Source organism: Plectropomus leopardus, chromosome 24 (assembly GCF_008729295.1).
Source record: "Plectropomus leopardus isolate mb chromosome 24, YSFRI_Pleo_2.0, whole genome shotgun sequence".
Taxonomy (NCBI): Eukaryota; Metazoa; Chordata; class Actinopteri; order Perciformes; family Serranidae; genus Plectropomus; species Plectropomus leopardus.
In genome coordinates this window covers 13425619-13450441 of record NC_056486.1, presented here as the reverse complement: position 1 = coordinate 13450441, position 24823 = coordinate 13425619, and the positions used below count along the sequence as shown (strand labels likewise).

The 24823-nt window shown below is 41.3% G+C and overlaps 1 protein-coding gene across 1 annotated transcript in view; it reads left to right on the top strand.

Annotated features, from left to right (window-relative positions):
• Positions 1 to 2493: 2493 nt before the first annotated feature.
• The window catches only part of LOC121962685 (bone morphogenetic protein receptor type-2-like), a 39932-nt gene continuing 17602 nt past the window's right edge, over positions 2494 to 24823 (top strand). The window contains exons 1-5 of the mRNA XM_042512936.1: positions 2494 to 3513; positions 16352 to 16537; positions 17580 to 17759; positions 23572 to 23679; positions 23876 to 23967. Of these exons, the coding sequence (XP_042368870.1) occupies positions 3435 to 3513; positions 16352 to 16537; positions 17580 to 17759; positions 23572 to 23679; positions 23876 to 23967 (645 nt within the window). The 5' untranslated portion in view covers positions 2494 to 3434. The remainder of the gene's footprint in view (positions 3514 to 16351; positions 16538 to 17579; positions 17760 to 23571; positions 23680 to 23875; positions 23968 to 24823) is intronic.

The window sequence follows — 24823 nt, the reverse complement described above, 5'->3', positions numbered from 1 at the left end:
CATTTACAAAAGTACTACCCTTAAGTATAATTTTTATGTATGTGTACTCTTGAATATGTCCATTTAATGCCGATTTATACTAGTACTACACTACATTTAAGAAGTAAATACTTTTTAATCACTGGATTTATCTTGAAGCTTATGTTACTAGTGTCATTGCGAATTAAGATTATTGATGCAAAATATAAATAAACTAACAATACAGCCACCCAGCATCATACAGAGTAATTAAAATTAGCTCCATATTTACCAGCTGTAATTAAAGTGATGCAGAGATTAATGCACTTCTAATTACCATTCAAAACAATTATAATGTTCTGACAATGGCCATTCTGTAATATAGTACTTTTACTGTGGGTACTTTAAGCATTTTTTAATGGTAATACTTTTTTACTTAAGTAAGATTTTGAATACTGGATTTTTACTTGTAATAGAGTATTTTTTCACTGTAGAACTGCTACTTTTACTTTAGTAAAATATCTGAATACCCTCTTCCAAAACTGAATAAGACAATATCAATGGTAATAATAAATAATAATAATAATAATAATAATAATAATAATAATATAATGTAAAACAATGTAATGTAATCAGTTACAGTTTCTGTTAAAAAATCAAAATGTTAGTGATAATAAATAATAATAATAATAATAATAATAATAATAATAATAATAATAATAATAATAATGATAATAATAATAATAATAATCTGAGAATAATAATGATTGGGCTATTGACATTTTTTTTTACTATAAATTAGCTATTGTTTATCTTTCTCTGTGCAATATATAAAATAAGTTTGCATATTGAAGCAGCATTTTCCCTGCAGGTAAACACTAACCATCACAGAAATGTACAAATATCTTGGTGTATTCCTCGACTGTCATCTCACTTATCGACGCCACGTTGAAAACCTCAGTGAGGAGCTCAATCAGAAACTGTGAGTCTATAAAAAGATCAGACCCTCTCTCACCCCTTCTGTTTCAGACACATATCGACACGCAGTACCTCTCACCAGTTTCCTATTGTCTCCCAATTTGGTCCCTCGCCACAGAGGAAACCATTGAAGCAACAGCAAGACAATAGAGCTTACAAGATCCATGGAAAGCTTCCCCGCCGCACTGCACTCTCACAGTCTACCGCCCCGACTTTACAGAACTGTACAAAAAACCGAGCCAGATCCCAAACAACAACTCCACTCCTGCACTTACTGCTTTACTTCCAAGTCACAACACAAGACAAGAACGCACCACTAGATCAGTTTTACATGCACTTGTTCCTGTTTCGCCTCATAAAAACAGTTATGTCAGAGATCATTCTTTCCCACCTGGACCAGATCTGGATTACATTCGAACAATAACCTCTATTACTCATGTTAAACATGCATATAAACACTCTCTGACAGAAGGGAATACCTGAAACTACTGGTTCAAATCAAAAACCATCTTGCTCACGCCACTTAAGAGCCAGTGTGGCTGCCTATGTTTTGTTATTGTTTTGTCTTTAATGATTATTTCTACTTTTAAGTCTGTGCCTTTATAAATACATTAAAAAATGAAATTGCACAGGTTGCATTCTAGGACAGAGTTTCAGGGACACATTGGGGAAAAACAGTTTTTTGAGACTTCAAGAATAAATTATGAGAAAAAAACGTCTGATAATATGAGACTAAAATTGTAGTTTTACATGAAAAAAGTTGTAATTTAAATTTGGACTTTACTCTCATAATATTACTAGTTTATTCTCATAAAATTACGATTTTATTCTTGTAAAATCACAACAATTTTTTCTTGTAAAATTACAACTTTTTTTCTTGTAAAAATCTGGCTTTATTCTCATAATATTAAGACTTTTTTTCTCATAATATTGCCATTTAATTCTCATAAAATTGCAACTTTTTTCCTTGTAAAATTACTTGGTTTTGTTTCTTGTAAAATTCTGATTTTAGTCTTGTAATATTGCAAGTTTATTCTCATAAAATAACAACTTTTTTCTTGTAAAATTGCACATTTTTTCCGTGTAAAATTACTTGTTTTTTTCCTTGTAAAATTCTGACTTTAGTCTTGGAATATTGCAAGTTTATTCTCATAAAATAACAACTTTTTTTCTTGTAAAATTACAACTTTTTTTCTTGCAAAATTATGACTTTATTCTCGTAATATTCCGACTTTTTTCTCATAATATTCCGACTTCATTCTCGTAACATTACGGCTTTTTTTTCCCTCATGATATTACAACTTTATTCTCGAAATTACAACTTAATTCTCACAACACTGACTTAATTCTCCAAATCTAACTTTGTTTCCCCTGTAACATGGCCCTAATCCTCCGTCGTAGCATTCAGATTACTTCACTGTTTTCATAACATGCATGCTCAAACTGAGTTTGAGGCTTTACAGTGTTTTCAGTAAACTAAGAATTGCATGGAGAGCCTGAACGCAGCACATGTTTCCAGGGTGTTTTATCCACAGTCTGCGACACAGCGGCGCTGCAGCACCCCTCCTCTCTATGTAGGACTGTCCTCCACCCCCAACACCAACCCACAGCAACCTGATACCGGAGACGAGCGGTCCAGACAAGCCTGCAAACGAGGCGTTCCCAGCCGCCCAGCCTGTCTGTCTGTCTGCCCGGCGGAGCTCAGAACCGTCAATGCCAAACGCTGCAGACTGCCTGGGGGAAGATCACACCGACAGATATCCAGTCCCTCAGTCCGGAGGAACGTTAATAATCTCCGTCTATCGCCAACCACAACAGCTCAACGTTGGCGCCGATGACTTGTGAATTATTATTTTTTCCCATAACGAAGATCGTGAAATGAGACGGGACGCGGAGAACTAACTGGCTAGCTGTTAGGCTAACATCGGTTAGCTTCCATAGCGGTCTGCTTGCAACCCAACCGAGCTAATCGGCTAACGTTTATATGGCAAATTTTTGTTAGTTATGTCGACCGATCGCGCAGTTTTTTGAAGCGATCACCTGAGAATGATCTGCACGTATGACAAGTAGTTGTGCATCGGTTGTTTTTAGCGATATTTAGCTTCTTTGATTAAGTTTTCCAGCACCAGACAGTCGCCCGAGGCAGCTAGCATGCTAGCTAGCAGATATGGACGTTGTGGGCTGGCTAGTTGTAGATGGCAGATCCGCCAAACAAGTTAGCTCCTCGGTGTCCGGTCTGTGCGGGAGTCGATAGCACGACCAACTTTTATTGGCACTGAATGTTGGTTATCAATCAATCGATCCCGACAAAACAGCAGCTCTTTTTCGCATCGTTTCTCAATGTGCTGTTCCGTGCCCGAGAGATCAGTTCAAGTTATTGAGCTGACGTGAAGAGGAAAAAGGGCTGAAAACAAACTGCGAAATCAGAGGACCAGAAGAAGTAAAAACAAGACTTGAAGGAGCTCAAACTACGAGACCAAAGTCGGTGTAACGCTGTCATGGCTGTGGGCCGAATCACGATGAAATCACTCGCTAATTTCGGGGTTTGCCTGGCGATTCTCCTGACTTCTGTGGCGGGTAAGTGGCTTAATGTTATTAGTGAATTGATTTTTTTGGAAAGAGGTAAATGTGCTTCTCATGAATATTTGATGCTTTCCTTTTGGTTTCTGCTGCCTGTATTTGGTGCAGATGTTGCAGCCTGTAAAATGTGAGCCACTTTTGCCTTTTCCCAAATCATATATAGTCTTTTATTTGACTGGGGAAGCTCTAGTGTTGATCATATTTGTGCATTATTTAGTAGTTTTATTGCAGATCCTTACAGGCATAATTTCCCTTATTCAGCAAATCCTCCCTAGAATTTCTGTAGGAAATGCCTATCTGTCTGTCACTTAACTATCATTTCTAGTGATGCATATAGAAATATTGGATTTTGTGCAGACATGCCGATATAAAAACAACCAATCTGGCCCTTTACTAATCCCAATATTGATATATCAACTTTTATTCCCACCTGATTTTAGTGATCAAGTCTCCTGTAGAGGAATTGACATATTTTGCATACTCTTGTGGCAGATGGACACACAGAATATAATGCTTTTTTTCGTGAATGAAATATTCATTCATCTCATGTAAAATAAGAAAAATACTTCAACTTAGGGTTGATGTTTTTTCATGTTCACTTTGTCAATAATAAAAGAACAGTTTGTGATATTCACAGAAATCAGCACAGACTCTGATATTTCATTTTAAAGCCTATATCTGCCTATACCGGTGATGTGCCGATGTTATCGTGCACCCCTAATCATTTCCATCCTGTCGTCTGCCTGGCTCATTTGTGGTGTGATCTGTAGTTAAGTAAACCTTCATGGAGATATCCCCTTTAACAGAGCACAAGTGCACCCCTGGCTCCTTTTTAATCATTCTGTGTACAAAGGCCTGGAAAAACACCGCCAAACATACCGCAGTCCTCGTCTGCCAAGTTGTGCCCCTGTTCAAGACTTTGGGCTGAAGCCAGGCTTCTGTGAGACCTTGAGCATGATAAGATAGTAGCTGTGCTGCACAGAGATGGAGGAGTGGTGCATGCAAGGAGGGGAGAAGAGGTGGAATGTGTGGGAAGGGTTTTTACAAGATGGGTAATTTAGGTGGTAGAAGTTCAACATGGTGCTCAGGCTTTGGCAGCGTGTTTGAAAAAAGGTGGTCCTGTCGCCTGGTTTGCTCATGCAGTGTTCCAGCCGAGTGCGTGGGTGTGAATGTGTGTATAAACAGTCTTAATAATGGATTGTGAGTGTGTGTGTTATTGTTGAGACTCCTCCGTCCATTCATAGACAGGGTGTTATCAGAGGCCCAGAATAATAACTGCTGTAGAGGGAAATATGTGAGTGTGGAGCATAATGTGAACACAGAGTGTGACTGTGTTCATTACTTCGGGCCGGGGAGTGCAGCCAGACCATGCCCCTATTTGCATTTACATTTGCATTTAACAGACAAGTGGTAGAGTCCGAGTATTTTTTAATTACTACTTAAATAAATGTTATAATTGACACTGCAATGTCAAGACAGCCTCTGATTATGGGCTGAATGCATGAAGAAATCTGAAAGAAAAGCATGCTGTTATAATGTAAATTAAAAAAAAAAGTAAAAGTAGATGAGTGCGGTGAAGAAACGCGGTGATTCAGCTGAGAGACAGTTGGACATGATGCATTTACTCAAGAGATGAGTTGTCAGGTTGTGACGTAGGATCAGAAGGGGGGGGGGGGGGGGGTGGAAAATGCTGAGTGCAATTTTCACCCTAAACTGTAATATTCAGCAAAATGTAAAACTGTAATTTATCACGTCAGCAGCGTGCACGCTGAAAGATTTCTCATCACTGCAAAAATATTATCGCCTTGATAAGCTCACCTTTATGAGACGTGGCGTGCAAATTAGTATTCCCCTAGAGCCGCTTAACGACTACGGTGACGGGCAGAGGATTGACATATTCACTCAATAACCGGCACAAGGACGATTAATGGATACTTATATGCATGCGTGCCATGTAAACAGCCGATAAATCCAAATCGTTGCACTGTGCAAAATTAATTACGGCAGCAGTCGGACTTTGTTGGCGTAATGGCTGTAAAGAGACAGGAGACAAGAGCGCGGGCTCCCTCTGTGCTGCTGTTTGGCTCATGAATGCAAAGCAGAGAAATCCCAGTGCCATTTCTTTGGGTGATTGTGGTAATGATGATGATGAGACAAAGCAAAGGGCCTAATAGTCTGCCCCAACACCTTCCCCTTTGCTCCCTGTGTCTCTGCTCCAACATTATTGCCTCCCACCTCAGCTATTACCTCTGTTCATTTCTTTTTCAAATTATCATCCGTTCCCTTTCACCTGCCGTGTGTTTAACCTGCTCGCAGCCGAGCTTGTGTCGTCCTTCCGCGCCCTGTCCCCTGTGACTAATCAGTGCGTGGGTGTGCGCCTGCTGCTCCAAAATCTGGAGTAGAAACCGTTCCAAACGTTGGCACAAGCCTGCAGACGCTACCTGCGGCATGACCACAGGTGTCCTTAAGCAGCGGCGTTGGATCAGGACGGACTTTAGCCGAAACTCTCATCAAGCTCAGTTTGTAGCACGTGCATGCTCGTAATGTATGCCACAACCTACATTCAGGCACTGTTGTCCCAGGTAAGCTGGAGGTTTTTCGGGGTCCAAAGAGGATTAGAGCTGAAGTATTATACCATAGCATAAAAAGAACTGCTCATTTGCTCCGCTTGTCCAAACTCTGAAGCTGTGTCTCACGGGCCCCATACTGTGGCGCTGACAGGCCCACTGTTCCCCGAGCAGGCCGCTCCTCTGCGGGCCGCGGGGGACTCTTGGAGCTGTCGGCTCCGCGGTCACATCAGCGGCTCAACCGAAAGTGAAGTTATTGGCTGGAGATTACAGACTGGCGCTGAATAGGTGCGAGTCTGTTTACCACTCAGGCTAGCTCACATTGGAGGCTGCAGAATTCGGTGAGCCAGGTACGGGCTGCTGTCAGCCGTGGCATTTAATCTGTGATTTTAATTGCAAGGTTGATTGGAGAGGACTAAGAGGAGGATGAATCAGAATCGCCTAAATGCCAAGTACAATGCATGATCAGGAATTTGCCTCGGTGGTTCTGCAGCAGAGACATTTTAAATACTAGAAAAGTAAGGATTGTAGCAGCACAGAGAGAGAGCAGTGAATCTCCTTTTTAAATTAAAAGGGGGGACTACTCATTATTTCCCTTAACGATTAAAGGAGGACTGATTGATTCATGTTCGTTTACATTTGTCTCATACAGCGGCGTAGATGGATGATGCACGTTTTGCAACAGTTTGTATTGAGTGTGTTGTATTGACGTTGACCTGTGATTCAGTAGGCGATGTCATTGTACAGTGTGCATACTTCAAACCTCATGTGGTACCCAAGTGTATTAGATCCACGTTGCACAGTGCAGCTGCGCTAAACTCATGCGATTGATCAAATCTCACAGTCTGTAGGAGGCTTAAGAAAGAAGTGAGCTTACCAGACCCCTGTAGCCTGCTCCTCGTCTTCACTTGAGGCTTGCCGCTCCGAGCATCACATGCTTGACACTCCAAACGAACTGGCGGCAGTCAGCTTGCGTTGTAGGTGATGTCCTGCAGGCGCCAGGTTTTATGCCAAGGAAGAAGGAACTGTGGGATAGAAAAAAAACGCATCTCAGGTTGTTTTCAGAATTTGAATTTGACGATGTTATCAGAGTGCAATGCTCAATTAGTGAAGTTCTCAAAAACCGTTACTCCCTCAGTTAATTGCTTTGTTTATAGTGTAACAAATTAAGGAAAAATGCCCCACATATATATCTGGTTGTCTGACTAACAGTCCAAAACCCAAAGGTATTCCTTTTTTTTTTTTAAAGATATATATAAAAAAAGTAGCTCTCATAATTTGCCACCATCATATACAAAATTCATATTTTGAATAAGAATTCTAGCAAATGCATGCATTTAAAATGAAAGCAAGAGGGTGTGAGAAAGCAGCGCAAAATTAGAACACGTAATGTCAGTGTGTTGCGTGTCAATCAAGAGCACTGGTTTTGTGCAAAGCCCGGGGGCCCGCTTTACCAAGCAGCATCACCTTTAGCTCTCGGGCTCGTCTGCTGAATGTGCATTACGGTCTTTTCAGGATGTGGAAGCGGCATCCTTGTAGAGTTAAATACAAGGACAGGAAACAGGTAAAATAAGAGTTAATGTAATGATGTGTATTTATTCTGTCTGTGAAACATTTCGGAGCAATGCAATTTAAACAGGAAAATGACTTGCAGAGGCTGAAGGACATAAAAGCACTGCGCCCACTTTGATTCCTTTATGTTTTACACTCGGTCCACAGCATCAATTCGTGAGAAGAGATGACACCGACTGCAACTAGAAACAGGCCAGTGCTGGGATATAGCTAGCCTTTTACTCTATTAGATAAAAAAAAATCAATGCCTGTGTCTCTTAGTACCTTCGTTTGAGTTCTGAGCAGAGGTAAAAACAAAACCAGATACAATAGAACAGTGTTCAGCCGACCTTCTGGTTTGGCAAAAAGGAGAAATTAGTGGATGTTTTAGAAAACAAAAGGTGCAGCCTTGAGATGGTAACTCAGAGTGACAGCCTATGATTAACACGAAGCGTTCTCCTTGACCAGCAGAGACAATAAGTCTAGAGCGCGCAAAAAATGTTGCTCCAAATATGGATGAACCTTTTTTTTTTCTTTCTTTTTTTGTATTTTCATGGATAGAAACTTTTGAAAGAAGGGTACTTGTTAACAAATCTCCAGTAGCTTGCAGGCCACATCTAAGGATATTGCTCTGTCTTTGTCCCCTGTGTACTGTGTATATCTTCGGCCTAATATGTTTCTATACAAACCAGCTTATAATAGTTGCAGCAACAATAAAAGGTGCAGTTACGAGAACCCAGCATTACAAGCAATCACTGGTGAAAAGTACAGGTTTCACACCGATTGCACACATTCCAGAGAGGAAAATAGCAGATGGCTTTTGGGCTTGATAAGTATAAGTCTGCCCTATACAGATAACAGTATGAAGGTGTGAATAAAACGATATTTTCGATCAAATATGTCTATTGATGTTTTGACGGTGTTGTAGTGTTGGCTGTAACATAATGTTATTTTTTTGATAAATAATCATCAGTAATGTGGATAGAAAGTCAGTAAATGGAAATAATAGAGCAGCCTTTAAAACCAGGAAAAGACACCAATGTGATGTAAGATATCCAAAATCTATGATGGTATTTATTTACTCTCATGTTGGAGTCAGTCGATATTTGTTTTTCGGGGGCCGATATGATGCTGGTTATTAGTAGTTAATGAGATATATTTTGGATTTGTAATAAAACAAACTCCAATGCAAAACTACGTTTAAATGCCTTTTAGCCGAAGTTTGATCAAAACTAGAATCTTAAACATCATATACAGCAAATTCCCAGCAACTTTTTCTCTCATAAAGTCCAGTGAAAATTTCATTAAAATTTGAATGAAATAAAAGCAGCTCCCCAAGATTTTACAACGTCATAATATTTATGTCGATATCAGGTTATGCTGATCGATAAAGTTTAGGAACAAAAGCAGAAGAAAATAATGGTGGAAGATGTCCATAATATCTGTAATAATAGAAAGATATTAGAAGGATGTTCAGTTTGCGATCATGTAACACAAAGGAAAGCAGGTGTTGGGCAAAATTGTTTGAAAAAAAAAAATGTTTTAAATCGACCAACTAATTCATCAAGTAACCGTTAAAGAGGTCTTTGTTTGTGAGCACATCACAGCACCGGCGAGCTGTCACAGAGCGGGTGAAACCCCGTCATACCAGACAACCACAGGATCCTGTCATGCTAGTCTGCGGCCCCTTGTGTGTGTGAGGAGTCTGTTCATTTATCCGACGAGGAAAAGATGTTGTCATAAACACATTTAGATGCAGCCTGAAACCGAACTTTTGCTTGCTCATAAATAATCGGAGATAATACAGCCCCCCCTGTGGTGCGATGGTAAACACCACCACTCTGTCATCTGTGTTTTCATGACATATTCGGGAAAGTTAAGGTATGGCAGGAGGGCGGGAGGGAGGAAAGGAGGGGGGTCGAATATTTGGTAGAAATGCATCGTGGTCAATAATGGAGGCCTCTAAGCTTTGAGGGTATAAGCTCCAGGATTAGCATAACTGTACCAGACCCAGACAGACACAGACTGAGTGGTGGTGTTTTTTAAGGGGGGGGGGGGGGCAGTCCCGAGGCAACAGATGGGGCAGATTAAAGCCCACACAGGCCCCCCCGTACCCCCCGTATACACATCTTTAAACTCAACCAGGAGACTTGGAAAATTGGGGGTGTCAGCAAATACCCCTGAAACCCATCCATCCTACCTCAGCAACAAGCGTGCACCCAAACAGCAGCAGCAGGTACGATTAGGACCGATAACACGCTTCTGACGGCAGCCGGCGGATGATGGAAACAGCGTGCACGTGGGCACGCGTGGTGAATTTTGAGCGTTTGCACCGGCAACGCTTGAAGGCACATTATTGGCAACCGGGTGGCAAAAGTAAACACCTGAGAGACGGACCGTTTATGTGCATACATTTTTGACAGAAGCACAGAGTCAAAGGCTCTGCGTGGATCAGGACTGGCCGATAAAACAACAATAATATCTCGATGTAATTTTTCTCCTATAGTGATAAAATTTTAAAAAACTGATAAATCCTCCATATAATGAAACCATCCATACGTCTGTAAAGGGGTGGGCGGTAATACACCTTACAATCCACTTACAACCACCAAGAAGAAGAATTAGTAGTAGAAATAATTGTAGTAATAGTAGAAGTATTAGTGGTAGTAGAAGAAGAAGTGATAGTGGTAGTTGTAGTAGAGGAAAAGGTAAAAATAGCATAAGAAGAAGTAGGAGTAGATAAGATATGACATCATGTAAACAAAGGTAGCGTGAATAAAACTTTCGAACAATAACTTGTCTGTGAACATGATTTCTGCCTCCATCACGTTGGATAAACTTTAACTGCTTCTTGACGGCGTCATAAAAGTCCGTCTTTTGTCATTGTTTTGATTATGAACGGACAGAAGTGACACGCTGTAGGTGTAAAAACGTCGCTGTAACTCTTCTAAAACTGTCCGTGCGAAGAGTCTGATGTGCTCCTCCATACTTCTTTATCTATTTATTGTTTTATTCGCTGACGTTATTTGATTATAACTGTTTGGAATCGACTTCAGATTTGTGACACGTTATGCTGTTTGGCAAATGTTGTCATATTGTGGCAATAAATAACAGTTTTAACCACATTAAATGCAAAAAATCTGCCTTAAAAGAAATCATGACTTTTTTTTTTTTTAGCAGATAATTAACAATATCGCCCAATATGAGAAATTTTATTTTACCATCCGGCCCTAACGTGGATGCAGTTCTCTGCGTAAACAGTTAATCGGGAGAGTCCTGCTTCCATATCTCTGTGGCTGTGGACGGAGCACACACGTCTGCAGAGGAAATGGCATTGCACGGGTGCGTCAGGCACGTTTCAGCCTCAAGTCAAGAGGGCCTCCTCTGCTTTTTCTCCGCCCCTCCCACTTTGTGTTCCTGCCTCTTATCTCGGACGTGAACTCAGAACGAGCAGCGGGGAGAGAACATCCAACACATCAGTGCACTCTGTGACTTTTAATCAAGTCTCAGACCGCGTCTTGCATCTCTCCGATGGGCCTTGGCAGTAGGAAGGAGAGAGCCAGATTAAATCGCTGTTGTTTTTTAACAGCAAGGCTGAGGGGAAGGGGGTAGTCCGCAAAGGGAGGGATGGGGGGGGGGGGTGACGCCCGGGAAACCAGGGGGCAGTTGAGGCTTCGAGGGGGTAGAGATTAGCAAATAACTGGGCCATGGGTAAACACTCAGCAGTGCCCGCCATCATCCAATGAGCAGGCTTGGAGCAGAAAACTACTCTGGAGCCTTTTGATATGACTCCCCTCTTTCTCTCCCCCTCTCTCTTTCTCTCCCTCCCTCTCTCCCTCATCCGCCTCACTCCACTGGCCTCGCCTGCGTACTCTGACCCACAATCCAATACTGCAGTGGAAGCCAAGATCACACAGCGAGCTCCATAGAGCAGAACCGGGGACAGAGCCTGCCACGGCCAATCACTGATAAAACACAGAGATTGGCAACCAACCAGAAACGCCCCGAAAAAAACAAAACAAAACAAAAAAGGCCGAATTCAGTCAAAGAGCCAACCGCGGTCGAGCCGAGCGGCAGACACACCAATGAGATCTGACTACAGGAGTGCTCCCGTGGCTCCGACTGCAAATGAGCAAAGCCTTGTTGTGACTTCCCGGGTTTGAACTTCATCCCATGCCACACTCTCTCGCTTCTCTGTTCACTTTCTCGTGTGTTGAGCTTCTAAATCCAATAAATATGTTCCAGAGAGTGAATAGCCCTTTGGTGCTAATAGTAAGGAGGAAATGGGGGTTAAAGTCTGTGCTGTCCATTCATCGCGTGATTGCTTGTTCACGCTTGCCGTGCACGCACAATGAAATCTATCTATATCTTTTACACTCTGTAGTGTTTATATGGAGGCATTGCTCTCTTGCTTTGTATAAATGCAGCAAAAATGTATGGAAATAACCTTCTCCCTTACGACAGCGAAGTGCAAAAATCAATCGCACTTGTGAATGAGAGCCCAATCAATTTCTAGATTGGACTCAGGACATAAGCCTTTTTATCTTCAGGTTTTTGGGGTTTTTTTTCAAGCCAAAGAGCTCTCCTAGCATCATTATAGGGTTTTCATTTCATAGCCTTGAATTGTAGTAAAAAATGTGAATAATTAATGCCGGTATACAGTATCTATCCAGCTTTGAGAGAAAGACAGGAGATAGTCTGCTCTGTGGATTTCTGTTCTCCAGTCCAGGCACAAGGTCAGTCTGCTGCTCTGTCTGTGGGTGTCACCGGCTCTACTTCCTTCTATTGTTCCTTTATGTTTCTCCTCATTTTTTACTAGAGTTCCTCCTCTACGACTCATGTCCTCACCTCCACACCCCTCTCCCCTTGATTTCTCATTCTGGATAATTACAAGGGAAGTGTATATGAGCATAAAAGAACCAATAAAGATATATGTTTTTGAAAAAAAAACTCTACATTCAAGGGAAAAATCTGATCAAAAGTTCATGAGTTTAGGAGCTTTTTAAGCACCGAAACTCTAGTTGATTGCTCAAATAACGGCCAAATGATGCACCGCTTTATATGCTACAACCGCACAGAATTTTGGGACGCCATCATCTCCTTTCCTCTCGTAAAGGAAGGTTTACTGTAAGAATTAAAATTAAAAGTTATATCCTTTTACCTTCTTCACGTATTAACACATACAGTATAACATATTAACAGTGTCAACAGGGCCAGATTTCATTTGAAATTTTGTCATTTTTTTAAACAATGGGTGCTTGGATTTCAGAGCGTGGTAATAAGAAGCAGGCTGTCGTTTACGTCGGCTGAATAAGAATAGAATAAGAACTGCTGCTAGCAGATTTTGTTGGCCGTGGCTAGCTACGGTTACATTCACAAGTGTTTCGAAAAACGCTGTTTCTGACTGACGTCTTGATGTTTGCATGCATGTTATGAAATGCCCCTGGCCTTTAAAATAACACTGCTAGCCGGACATGCTAATGTCTGTAGCTTTTGTGAGAGCAGACAATCATGATTTATCCATTTTTTATGACATTTCTAAAAAGATTTCGCTTTTGAGAGGCTAAATAGCCAGCCAGTGCCTAGTTAGGGTTGTAAAGCCATGTTAGGACAATCCCTGTTTAGCGACCGGGTTCACGAAAGGGAAAGCTGATGCCCAACGAATCTGAGGCCATTCCCATTTCGTTGCCATGTGATAATACATAATGAAATGAAATTAGTTGGTCCTTTGCACAGTCAACCTTTAATGCTAAAGTGGCCTAATCAAAATAATTGTGTTGTCTGAGTTTTGTTAACATGTCCTCTGGAGGCAAGGACGGCCGAAATTGATTTATTTTTCAGTAATTGAAAACGGGGAGAAAAATGAAGAGCTCTTTGCTTGTTCTTCTGCAGAAAAGCCACCGCCCCCTCAAACTAATGAACAAAAGAGAGAACGACAGCTTGAAATGACAGTTTTGTTGATAAAATAGTAACTTTATAATAAGATTGCTGCATTGATTTTAGCACAACAGAATTTTTTATATAGAAATTTGAACGGTTGTTGTGTATTTAAAGTAGACAATAGACCTCTGGAGTGTTCATGGGGGCATTTTTTCCTTTTACGCTTACCGTCAGTTGTCAGCCTCGCACTAGATCAGAGCTGATCTTCCCTCTGCAGCAATAGAAAAGTGGTGAAATATGAATGAATATGGGCCCATTATGTCTCCGCTGTAACACTCTGGTTTAATAGTAGAGCTGATGTTTATTTTGGGAAAAATCATGCTTAGAGATTTGTTATTTTTCCACATCATCTAAGTGAAGAGCTGGAGCTGCTGCCTTTGGGTGGAAATAAAAACCACTCCAAGGAGCGATTCCTTTCCTGTGTTCATCTGTGCAGTATTTATTTGATGTATGTATTTCGTGCTCTGTTGGTTTAGCATTTAATATATATATATATTTTTATACGTACAGTATGTGACGTAGAGCATGTACTATTTTTTGGCTGTAACTGGAAGCGCGAAGGGAAACCTCTGCTGTCGGGAATCGGATGGCGAACCCTGGTGGTGCCATTACCAGCTCATTGAAATTCAGTTTCCTCGTCGGAACCAAAAATCCTCCACATACTTAACCCTCAGTTTAAACTCCTTTTCCCACTCTGCATGTGCACGGCGTGCTTCCCCCTGTAGGCAAAGTCATTCCCACAGAACAGTAGGCAGCGAAGGCCCACAGGTTGAGGGCAGCCGAGGCCCACAGTAGGCCGAGGTTGATAGCTTTATCTGAGGATGGGAGCAGAGGAGGAAAGTTGGCGGTGTGCCCAGCAGAGCTACCACTCCATCGCGTCACCCTCTGCCCACACAGGCTAGCTTGACCTTGGGCAGGGCACAGTCCCCCTCCTCCCTCCGCCCCTCCATAGCAGACTCACCACCACCCCCGCCGCCCCGCCCCCCCACCCCCCCTCCCGGATAGAGGAAAGGGAGGAGCTGGGAGTAAGGGAAACAAACTGGCACATCATGTTTCCCTTATCAGAAATTACCCACAACGCAGGCTGCGTACACAAACACACACTCTGACATTGGCTCGAACTATTTCTCCCTGGCATCATTAGCGCTCTCCCAGACTTTTGACTGCTAATCAGCAAACTGTCCGTTCACAACCACGCACATTCTGGCTTTTCTTTACGCTCAAAACACATTTGACACCATCTGAAATTCACGTTTTCTGTAAACCCCCGACACAGAAAACAAACCCGGGGCCGCAGACTATGAATAGTTTGGTTCTTAAAGGGACATTTCACCAATTTTCAACCAGCTCAGAATCAAAACAATGTGGCCAGCATGTGAAGATAAACTGTGGTACACTTCCCTCCGTCTGTCCAGTGCCTGGATTTCCCCTCTCCCCCCTCTGAGGGAAACTCATTAGTTCCTACCTCCATCACACTCTAAAACAATGCTGCTTCAGGCTGCAGGGATTGTGCAATACTTCCATGATGTTTTAACGGCAGGGTGTATACAATATGTGTTATGTGCAGTGCAATATTTTGCATGTGCATTTTGGAATATGCACAATTTATTGATGTGATTTGGTACAGTTAGTGCTGTTTCGTTCATACGTGATTTGTTTTGTTTTATTGCTACTGTGAGGGTTTTTATGGGTGCAGCGTCTGAGCCTCGGACAAAGTTTCGCCGGGTCATTGCTCGAACTACAGGCTGTACCTAGAGTTACAGGAAGCAGTGAAAACGGAGGCCGAATGAGATCATTCAGTGAAACTAAGCAGTGCTGATCAAATATAAACCAAGATTCTGTTACTACGTTGCATATTTCTCGCCTCAGATGTTTTCAGAAACATGTTTTAGTTTATTTTTTAACTGTAATATGAGATTTGGCTGCCATTGTTTAACCCAGACCAGTCCGCATCGCATCACCCACCAGTGGGAGGGTCCTTGGACGGTTTTCTAACTCTTGAGCAAAAGCATGTGTTTTTCTCTGTTTTCTCTGGTCATGTAGCAGGTATTTCAAAAGTATTTGCATCTTTCTACTGGCCTCTCTTTATATCGGTGAAATACTCCTTTAAGGATGGGAGCTTTAACGTGTAAATTTTTTTTACTTTTACTCATCTTTGTAGTGTTTTAATGGTCATCTTGCAGTTTGTCAGGGTTTTTAATTAGGGTTGTCTCAAGCCCTGATGTTCACTTTCTCTGCACGCCTCTGCATATGTTTTCGTTCTGTCCTTCAGGCTAGAGTTTAAATTGGTGTTTCTATTGATCTTTGCCTGCAAACACTGCTGCCTCTCACAAGCCAGACAGCTAGTTCTCAGCTGTGGATTCTTCCTGTAATAGACCGACGCGGTACAAGTGTCGTTCTGACTCTGTAGCTGGTTTAGCAGAAAAGAAATGTCTGTGTATGTGTTTTTTTTTAATAAATATATAATGTGAAACTATGATTGTTTGTGCTTTGGCTTTTTTAGAAAAGGGGTTGATGTAAAACGCTTTCATCTCCATGAGACAGCGTTCATCTAAAATGTGGATGTTAAGAGAGAAAGAGAAAATCATCGATAAAGAGATGCGATGAAAAGCTGTAGAGCTGTCCCTCTCCCCTCACCATGTTTGCTCATTAACACACACTCACACGCTGCCTCCATCTTTGAGTTGTACGTGTTCACCTCTTGTCAGCCAACTATTTCAACCGCTTTGTTGCTTCCGCAAAGCGACTTACCTCCGAACTCCTCTGTTTCTTCACAGCGGCGCAGGGCGAGGAGAGGGAGTGTGCCTTCACGGACCAGCAGCAGCAGTGGGAGGTGGAGCGAGTCGCGGGGGGCGAAGGCCGGGTCTCCCCAGAGAACACCACCATCAGATGCGCCAAGGGCAGCCACTGCTTTGGCCTGTGGGAGAAAAGCCCCCCAGGAGAAGTGCGACTCGTCAAACAAGGTGCATCTTAAGAAACAAAATCTACTTTATACAAATGCAAATAATCATCTTAATGGACAGCTGAATTTTACCTCTGATGTACTTTATCGACCGGGCGTAATTGGAACCATTGTTGTCTGTCCATCCAAGAGAGGTTTTATTGTGAAAACCTGTGGAGTTTACAAAATAAAATCTTACTGATGAAAAATAGTGCAATCAAAAACTACATCTACCGCCACGTTTGTATGCCTCTGTGCAGCAGGTAAGTTGCATGCACAGTTTACATCCAAGTCAACATCCATGCAATCAACACAGTTTCAAAATGGGCACTCAAAGTTCTTGAGCTATGGCCAAAAACATGTTTATGAGGTCACCATGACCGTTGAGGTTCGACCACCAAAATCGAATCGTCAAATTTGAAGAAATTTCCACAAGGAGTTCTTTGATATATCGCTTTTTAAAGAACGGGACAAATGCAAGGTCACGTGACCTTGACCTTTGACCACCAAAATCTAATCAGCTTGTCGTTGAGTCCAAGTGAAAGTTTTTGTCAAATTTGAAGAAATTCCCATAAGGTGTTCTTTGATATATCGCTTTTTAAAGAACAGGACAAATGCAATGTCACTTTGACCTTGACCTTTGTCCACCAAAATCTAATCAGCTTATTCTTGAGTCCAAGTGAATGTTTTTGTCAAATCTGAAGAAAATCCCACAAGGTGTTCTTTGATATATCACTTTTTAAAGAATGGGAGAAATGCAAGGTGACTGTGACCTTGACCTTTGACCACCAAAATCTAATCAGCTCATTGCTGAGTCCAGGTGAACGTTCGTAAAATTTAAATTAATTCTCTCTAGCTGTTCTTGAGATTTCGAGTTCATAAGAATGTGCTGGATGGACAAACAGAGGGGCTGACAGACAATCCGAAAACATAAAGCCTCGCTGCGGCATAAAAGTTTCAGTATACCACAGACAAGTATTTTATTAATATTTTGCCGAAATCATTATGTTTTTTTATTACCAGCTAGCATCACTAACTGTCTATCTGTCACCTCTGTCTGTCAGGTTGCTGGACTCACCTGGGTGACCACCAGGGATGCCGTGACGAGCGCTGTGTGGTGACCAACCTCCCCCCGCAGATCCAGAACGGGACGTACCACTTCTGCTGCTGCGGCAGCGACATGTGCAATGTCAACTTCACAGAGGACTTTCCACCACCGAGCCCCACCACGGCACAACCCATCTGTAAGGACACACACACAATCACTGCTATGCACTGTACATGTAGGAATACATTCGATGACGTCGAAAACAGGCTTTTTAGTAGCGACTTTCATTTAAATTAGCTAATATTTATGTAGTTCTAGTTTTGAATTATATGCTGACCATTTTTTGAAAACTGAGGCAACGAGAGAAATCCAGTAATCCAAGAAATATTCTTAAAAGTCATTAAAATCGCCAACATATCCACATTGTTACAAATCTTATGACCTACGCTTTATTTCATACTTGAACTTGCTTGGCTAATAACTATATTCCTCCTTAAAACTTACATCTGGATATTATGGGATAATGTTTTATAAGTAGCTTCAATCTGTCCTTACTTTTGTTTTTAAGATTTGGTTTAACATTACCTTGAAAAAGTCTCGAGAAGTGTTAAATGGAAGTGTCTGATACAGTTAGAAAATCACTTTGTCACCTGTGACTGTGGGTCAGTTCCACTACAAGGACGAACTTACAAGAAGAGTTGTGTTTCCTCCGATTGAATTAATTTTAGATGTTGTTACAGTCTCCCTCTTTTCATGCGGATAAATCGACTCGGGACCTGTATTAGAGACTCTGACTTCTGCCCTGGTTGCAATCATCTCTTACACAACTGGGTGCGTGAGGCGGAGGGGGGAATGAATGAAAGAGAAGTGACTAACAAAGGAAAGAATGGGAGAAAACAAACGCCAGCCCACGTCGCTCTGAAACACAAAGCTAATAACAGAAAAGAATGAAAGGATGTTTGATATCATCGGAGCAAACGCACCTACACCTACTCGTAGCTACGTTCTCTATCTTCCTCCTCCTCCTCCTGTGTTTCCTCATTCAGTTTTTAGAGTTTCAGATTCCCGATTGCTCTCTCTTATGAAAATGACAGCTATTTACTGCGCAGACGAACTGCTCTGTGTTCACAGAATTTTAGCTTTCTCACTCAGAGGCGTATAGATAATATCCACCAAAGGGTTCTAAAAGTGTTTGGCACTAAAATTCTTTTTCTAACAATGCCCATTTTATTTTTTTGAAGTTGTTGGTGAGTTCTTAGTAAGGTGTCAAACCAAGTAAACAGATGTATTGTTAAAATGTTCCATCCTCTCAAGGTTGAGCCGTGAATGGAAGCAATGTGAGGGGGAGGGGGGTGACGGCGGCGCTTCATCATCTCTCCTGCCCACACATCAACACAAACACACACTCTCCACCATCCATGTCGTCTCTCCGCATTCCACGGATTACAAGGCGTCTGCTCGATCTGTCTGTCTGCGGGCGTGCCGGTGACTGTTCCACCGAGTACACAGATGACGAGAAAGTTTTTTTGGGGGGAAAATAACCATTTGGCGTCAGAGGGACGTTTGATTGATCACAGAAGCTTAAGTTTGTGTTGTGTTATTAATCCTGTTTGTGTTTTTGCAAAGTTAAGTTCCTGACGTGTCTGGGCAGGTTCGTGCCACCAGTGGTAGGAAATTACTCGAGACAGGTGGCTGTTTGAGTGATCTTAAGCCAAGAATCACAGATGACGACATTCAGAGCGAGGTTGTAGGAGATTTACTTGGATCTTTTATTTCAGTAAAAGTAGTAATACCGCAGTGTGGAAGTAAAAGTCCTGCATACAGGAAGTCATCACATCAGAATTTACTTACAGCAGGGTTCCCACGGTCATAAAAACCCGGAAAAGTCATGGAATTAGTAAAAAAAATATTGAGCGTTTCGGAGAAGTTACAGAACTTTGTCGTGTGTAATGACATTTTTACAGCAATCTTTCATGGATAACCTTCCATTAACTGCAATTTTAATATCTGTAGCTGTGGACGTGACGTTTTGTTAACCGTCGTGTACATTCCTTCATGTAATCCTCACGTAATGTTTTAATCGAATTTGTTCGAGAAGCGGCAGGCAAGTGGGAAAAGAAAAAGAAAATTATTACCGGTTGAAAAATCATGGCGAAGTTTTGAAATGTTCATCCATGAAATGTGTGGGAACCCTTTTAAAATATAAAAAGTAAAAGTACTCAGAATGTGTTTTTGAATTGTAACTTTTTATATATATAAATGTCCCAGCATCGCTTTTATGGGGCAGCTGGTGGACGTTAATTTGAACATCTTTACGCTGCTGGAGGGATGGAGACTTCTAAAAAAAAAGCTTATTTTGAAGAGCAAATTCAAATTTTGTTGCCAAAACACCATTACATCTGGTAAAAAGGCGCATTATGACTTGTTTCAGACTCAAAATGTAGGACTTGGCATTCGATACATAGTTGTATATGCAATAAAATGACTTGGTCTCTCCTCTGGTGGACACTGTTATAACGCAACACAGTTTACTTGTTGATCCTGTTTTGTATTTTTAATCAGAATATGCAGAGCGGCTCGAACTTTTGAATAAATGCAGCTGGGTAAAAAAGGGGCGATAATCGTCGGAGCAGCATAAAATTAAAAAGCGACATTACCATAACGGAGACAGACTTTTGGTGTGTTTGCCAGTGTGTGTGTGTGTGTATCTGTGTTTGTCAGATGGCTTCCTGTGCAACTCTGTTGTTGGCAATGAACTCACTGACCTTGGCATTTGAGGGGAGCTGTGTCAACCCCCGTGTGTGTGCGAGAGTGTGTGTGTGCATGCATGCTCATGCTAGCATGTCAGTCAAAGCTGCCCTCGGGCTCTCCAAGTCATCAATTATTGATAAAGCCGGTGTGTCTCACGGCAGCACCAGAGTGTTGACAAATATAACGGATTTGCAGGAGAGCGTTTCTGGGTGTGTTTCTGCACAGCTGCTCTGGACCTTTTTGTGCGTTTTCTGCAGAGTGCACAGTCCCGGTACATAAGAGCAGGGCGAATATCTAAGCGTGTGTATGTTCGTCTCCAGAGTAGCACTTAAAGCAGATGCACTTTCATTAATCAGAGACACACGACAGCTGAAACTGCAGCCACCTCAGCTAACTGCTTTTATCTGCCGCTGCAACCAAATTCATTCTCGCTGTTTTTTAGGCATTTCCATTCTCTCGCTCTGTCCATTCACTTCCCACACATCCTCTGCTTTTTCTCTTCCTGCTCGGCTTTCCAGTCTGTTGACGTTGCTTCATGCTTGTTTGGCCTAATTGATGTTTTTTTTTCTTCTTTCTTTTCCTTGAAGCGCTTCACGGCATGACTGATTGTAAGCAAACACGCATACTTGCACACCCAAGACATTTGAATGTTTGTGTGTATGTCGGACTGCGTTTTGTATTTGGGCAGGAAAACAAAAAAAAAAAAAAAAAAAAAAAGACAACATATGCTATGCACACTTGCCAGTCTATTGAGAATCTCGCCGTCACAGGCAAAAAAGACCCGTTTTGACCTCTTTTTAACACGACAGCAGCAGTAAGTCGGTGTTTGAAACATCTTTCTGTATGATCTAACACAGACTGTCACCTCTGCTTTATTTCAAGCTACATAATAGAAGCAAATAAAAGCTAGAGCAATTTCCAGCAGGTTAAAATTCAAGGACAGAACTGCACAAAAGCAACTAATGTTGTCATGATGATACAATTTCTTAAATTTTCAAAAATATATTTAAACCATAAAGTTCGAATGTTTATGAAAAGATAAATATATCAAGACTTTAATATGACAAAAACAACTTTTCTTTTCTGGTTAGTGGAAGAGAACAACAGAATCCTGTCGTAAACATCAACAATGCACGGTTCCCACGGTCATGGGAAAACCTGGAAATGTCATGGAATTTCATAATCAAATTTTCCAGGCCTTGAATTAGTAGAAATTGAAGGTTTTGGAAACATCCCGGAATTTTGTTGTGTGTGTTGAAATCAGTTGTTCCAATAATTTAGACGCCAGAAAAAAAACCCTCAGTTCATACCATGAGAAGTTTCTTGTTATTATGACGTTTTTCACGTTTTAACGAGACGTTTTCACGTTACAAGGAGATAAACAGCATCTTATAACAAGGAAAGTTTGTTGTTGTGACGTGATGAGGTTGTGTGATGTAATAACGTGAAAATATCTTGTTAAAACGCGAGAAAACAAGAAACTTTCCATGGTGTTGGGTTGTTTTGTTTGTTTGATTTCGAGATACCTTGGTAATGGTATGGTGTCGCTCACCGTGAGAATTAAAGGCGCCTTTGTGGAGTTTTCTCTTAGACAAACAAAAAAGTTCTGTTTACAATCAGAGGTAATCACTAAAACAAACTGTGTGTATCCCTGAAGTCTAACGAAAGTGTTGAACACATTTCCTTAGAGAGAAGATGCATTGATAGCTGTTTTTTTTTTAAATTTGTTTTGTGTCGTTTGTATTCATTACTACAGTGTTTCCTTCCCTGCCTTTGTTAATGCTCTGCTACGCTTCTTATGCAGCAATGCGTCAACTAATTAAATTACAAGTTTGTATCAGTACTTGACACCTTTTAGGATATTGACCCAAATAACCGAGTGTGTAGTAGTAATGAAATGTCTCCAGTCAAACAGTACCTGCACTCCATGCTTTTTGGGCCAGGGGTTTGATCCCCAGCTGTCCTCAGTCTCCGCTGGATCAGCAAACTCTCCGGTGCCGCAGTCACAGTCACTTCAACGTCCGTCCAACAAGCCGTTAAAACTCCCACGGTTGTGAAAAACCTGGAAAAGTTGTAGAATTTCACAATCACATTTTCCAGGACTGGAAAAGTAACAGAACTAGTAAAAAACCATTTAAAGTTTTGAAAAAATCATGGTGTAATAAATGACTTTAATGTAACTTAAGAGAAAATGTATTTTCTTTGGCTGACGATCAAACGTAGCTTGAATATGCGTGGACTTGTAACAACATTTTGGTCGCTTTTGTTTATTTGTTGTTGACAAAAGTTTAGAAATTTTCTTTCTGCATTCTGTCCACGAGGCATATCCAATAATTTTTTTGTACATTTGGCTTTAGGGGAAGTGCATACAACTTTAAATGGCTGTGTTTAATATTTATTTTACCGTCCATTTTTAAAGTTAACAAACCTTGCAAACCTGTGGACCCAAGGGTCTAGAGGGCATGTTTTCAAAAAAAAGGCAATTTTCTTACTATTATTATTATTATTATTATTAAGAAACTTAACTTAAAATTAAATTTAAAGGAAAATATTTGTTGATTTTCTTTATTTTATTTTATTTTTTATTTTTAGTGGGTTTTTTTTCTCTTTAATTTTTATGGCAATTTTTGTAGAAAAGGTTAAAAAAAAAAAAGTTTCAAAAGTTTTAAAATTTTCCTTTTTCTTAAAAGTTATTTTGAAAGAAAACCACAGGTTTGGAAGCCATGTTTTCTTTAAAAAAAATCCAAAATGACACCAATGTTCACAGCCAGAAACTGAAAAAAATAAATTAAAGTTGGATTTTCAGCTTTCAGACTGTCTTTGAATACATCATTGGGGAACTGAAATCATGTTTAGCAAGCGGGGCAAGGGGGGAAAAAAAGGGGGTCTTTGAAAAGTCATGGAAAAGTTTGGAAATTTTGTCAGTGAAAATGTGCAGGTGCATCTGTGTCATCTCTGTTTTTTACTATTTCAGATGATATCATGTTTCTGCACGAGTCTTGTTTGTTTCAAAAGCTCATCCTCTACATGAATATGTAAATCAACGCACAACACAGAGCTGCGGATCTGCTGTCGATTGTAAAAGTGTGTCTGATGAACTGGTAACTCAGCGTGTGGATATGAGCTGCGGAACATGACCTACCTCTGACTTCCTGCTCACAAATCAAAGGCCAGCGCGCGGCTTTGGCTGTTTGCTCTTCCCACAGAAAGGTCACAGTTTGATTTGTACTTTTGTTTTTGATGTGTCCCCCTTGTAGACCCTCGCACACTGCGCCACGAAGAGACAATAATTATCGCCCTGGCAACCGTCTCCGTGCTGGCCGTGGTTGCTGTAGCAGCCTTCTTTGGTTATCGCATGATGCACGGTGAGTTACCATGGTGCCACGCTGCGAGGAAAAGCAAAGGAGATTCATTATTCAAGGCTGTTTAAATGTTCTTTTGGTGGAATTTCAATTAATTTAGCAAATGGAATCAGAGCTGATCTTTTGTCTAAATGCACCTGCATGTTTTTAAATGAACTCTCTGCGCACGTGTGTGTGTGTGTGTGTGTGTTTGTTACAGGGGATGGTAAACAAGGCCTCCACAACCTGAATATGATGGAGGCTGCGGGCTCTGAGAGCTCTCTGGACCTGGACAATCTCAAACTGCTGGAGGTCAGTGCATACAGCGCGTGCTTTGTTCACATTTCTACCTCCGTCTGTGTCGACTGGCTGCACCTTGTCATATTTTTAGTTTTGTGCCAAACTGTCATCTGTTCATCAATTGTATCGGTTTGTTTTCTGGCCCAGAAAAAAAAGCCAAAGTCTTTAGAGTACCAGTGCAGAGTGCCAACACGACACTGTGTAACACTACTCTCGCTGGCCATATGAGCCAACAGGGAGCCAGAGCGGCAGTGATTGTAAATAGTTTTACGATAATGTGACTCATTAAGATTCAGTAACATTACTGACACAGTTGCGCACTGGTGTGTTGTTTTATTTCGTGGTGATAATGGTTTAAACGGTCTTGTTAAAAAAAAGTAAATCCCCCCCTCAGCGGCATGGCTCACATCTTTTATACCCCAAATCCTGTGGATTTCAATTTGCCTGCTTTTAGGAGATGAGAGCTTGTATCATTGGTTCGGGGCAAGTGGTGTTTCTCAGCATCTCGATACACACTTTGTGTGTGTGTGTGTGAAGGAGGGAGGGAGAAGACAAGAGTTAGGAAGAGAAAGGAGAAACCAAAGGCACAGAGGCAAAAATACACCCAAAATACATTGAGGTTTACGGTTACATTTGTCGTGTCAATGTGACCTTTATCATCTGATCACGGCAGCACGCATTAAGTGACAGGTCAGGGCGCACAAAAATAGGATTTTGCTTACACTGACACAGGATCCTGAAAACCTGATATGGAAGTGGGAGAGCTTATATTGTGATAGGAAGTCAATGGAGTCCGCATGATATCCAGTCACAATGACAATATAAGCAGGGTGAAGGGATTAGAAGGCCCGCAGGAGAAACGGATGCG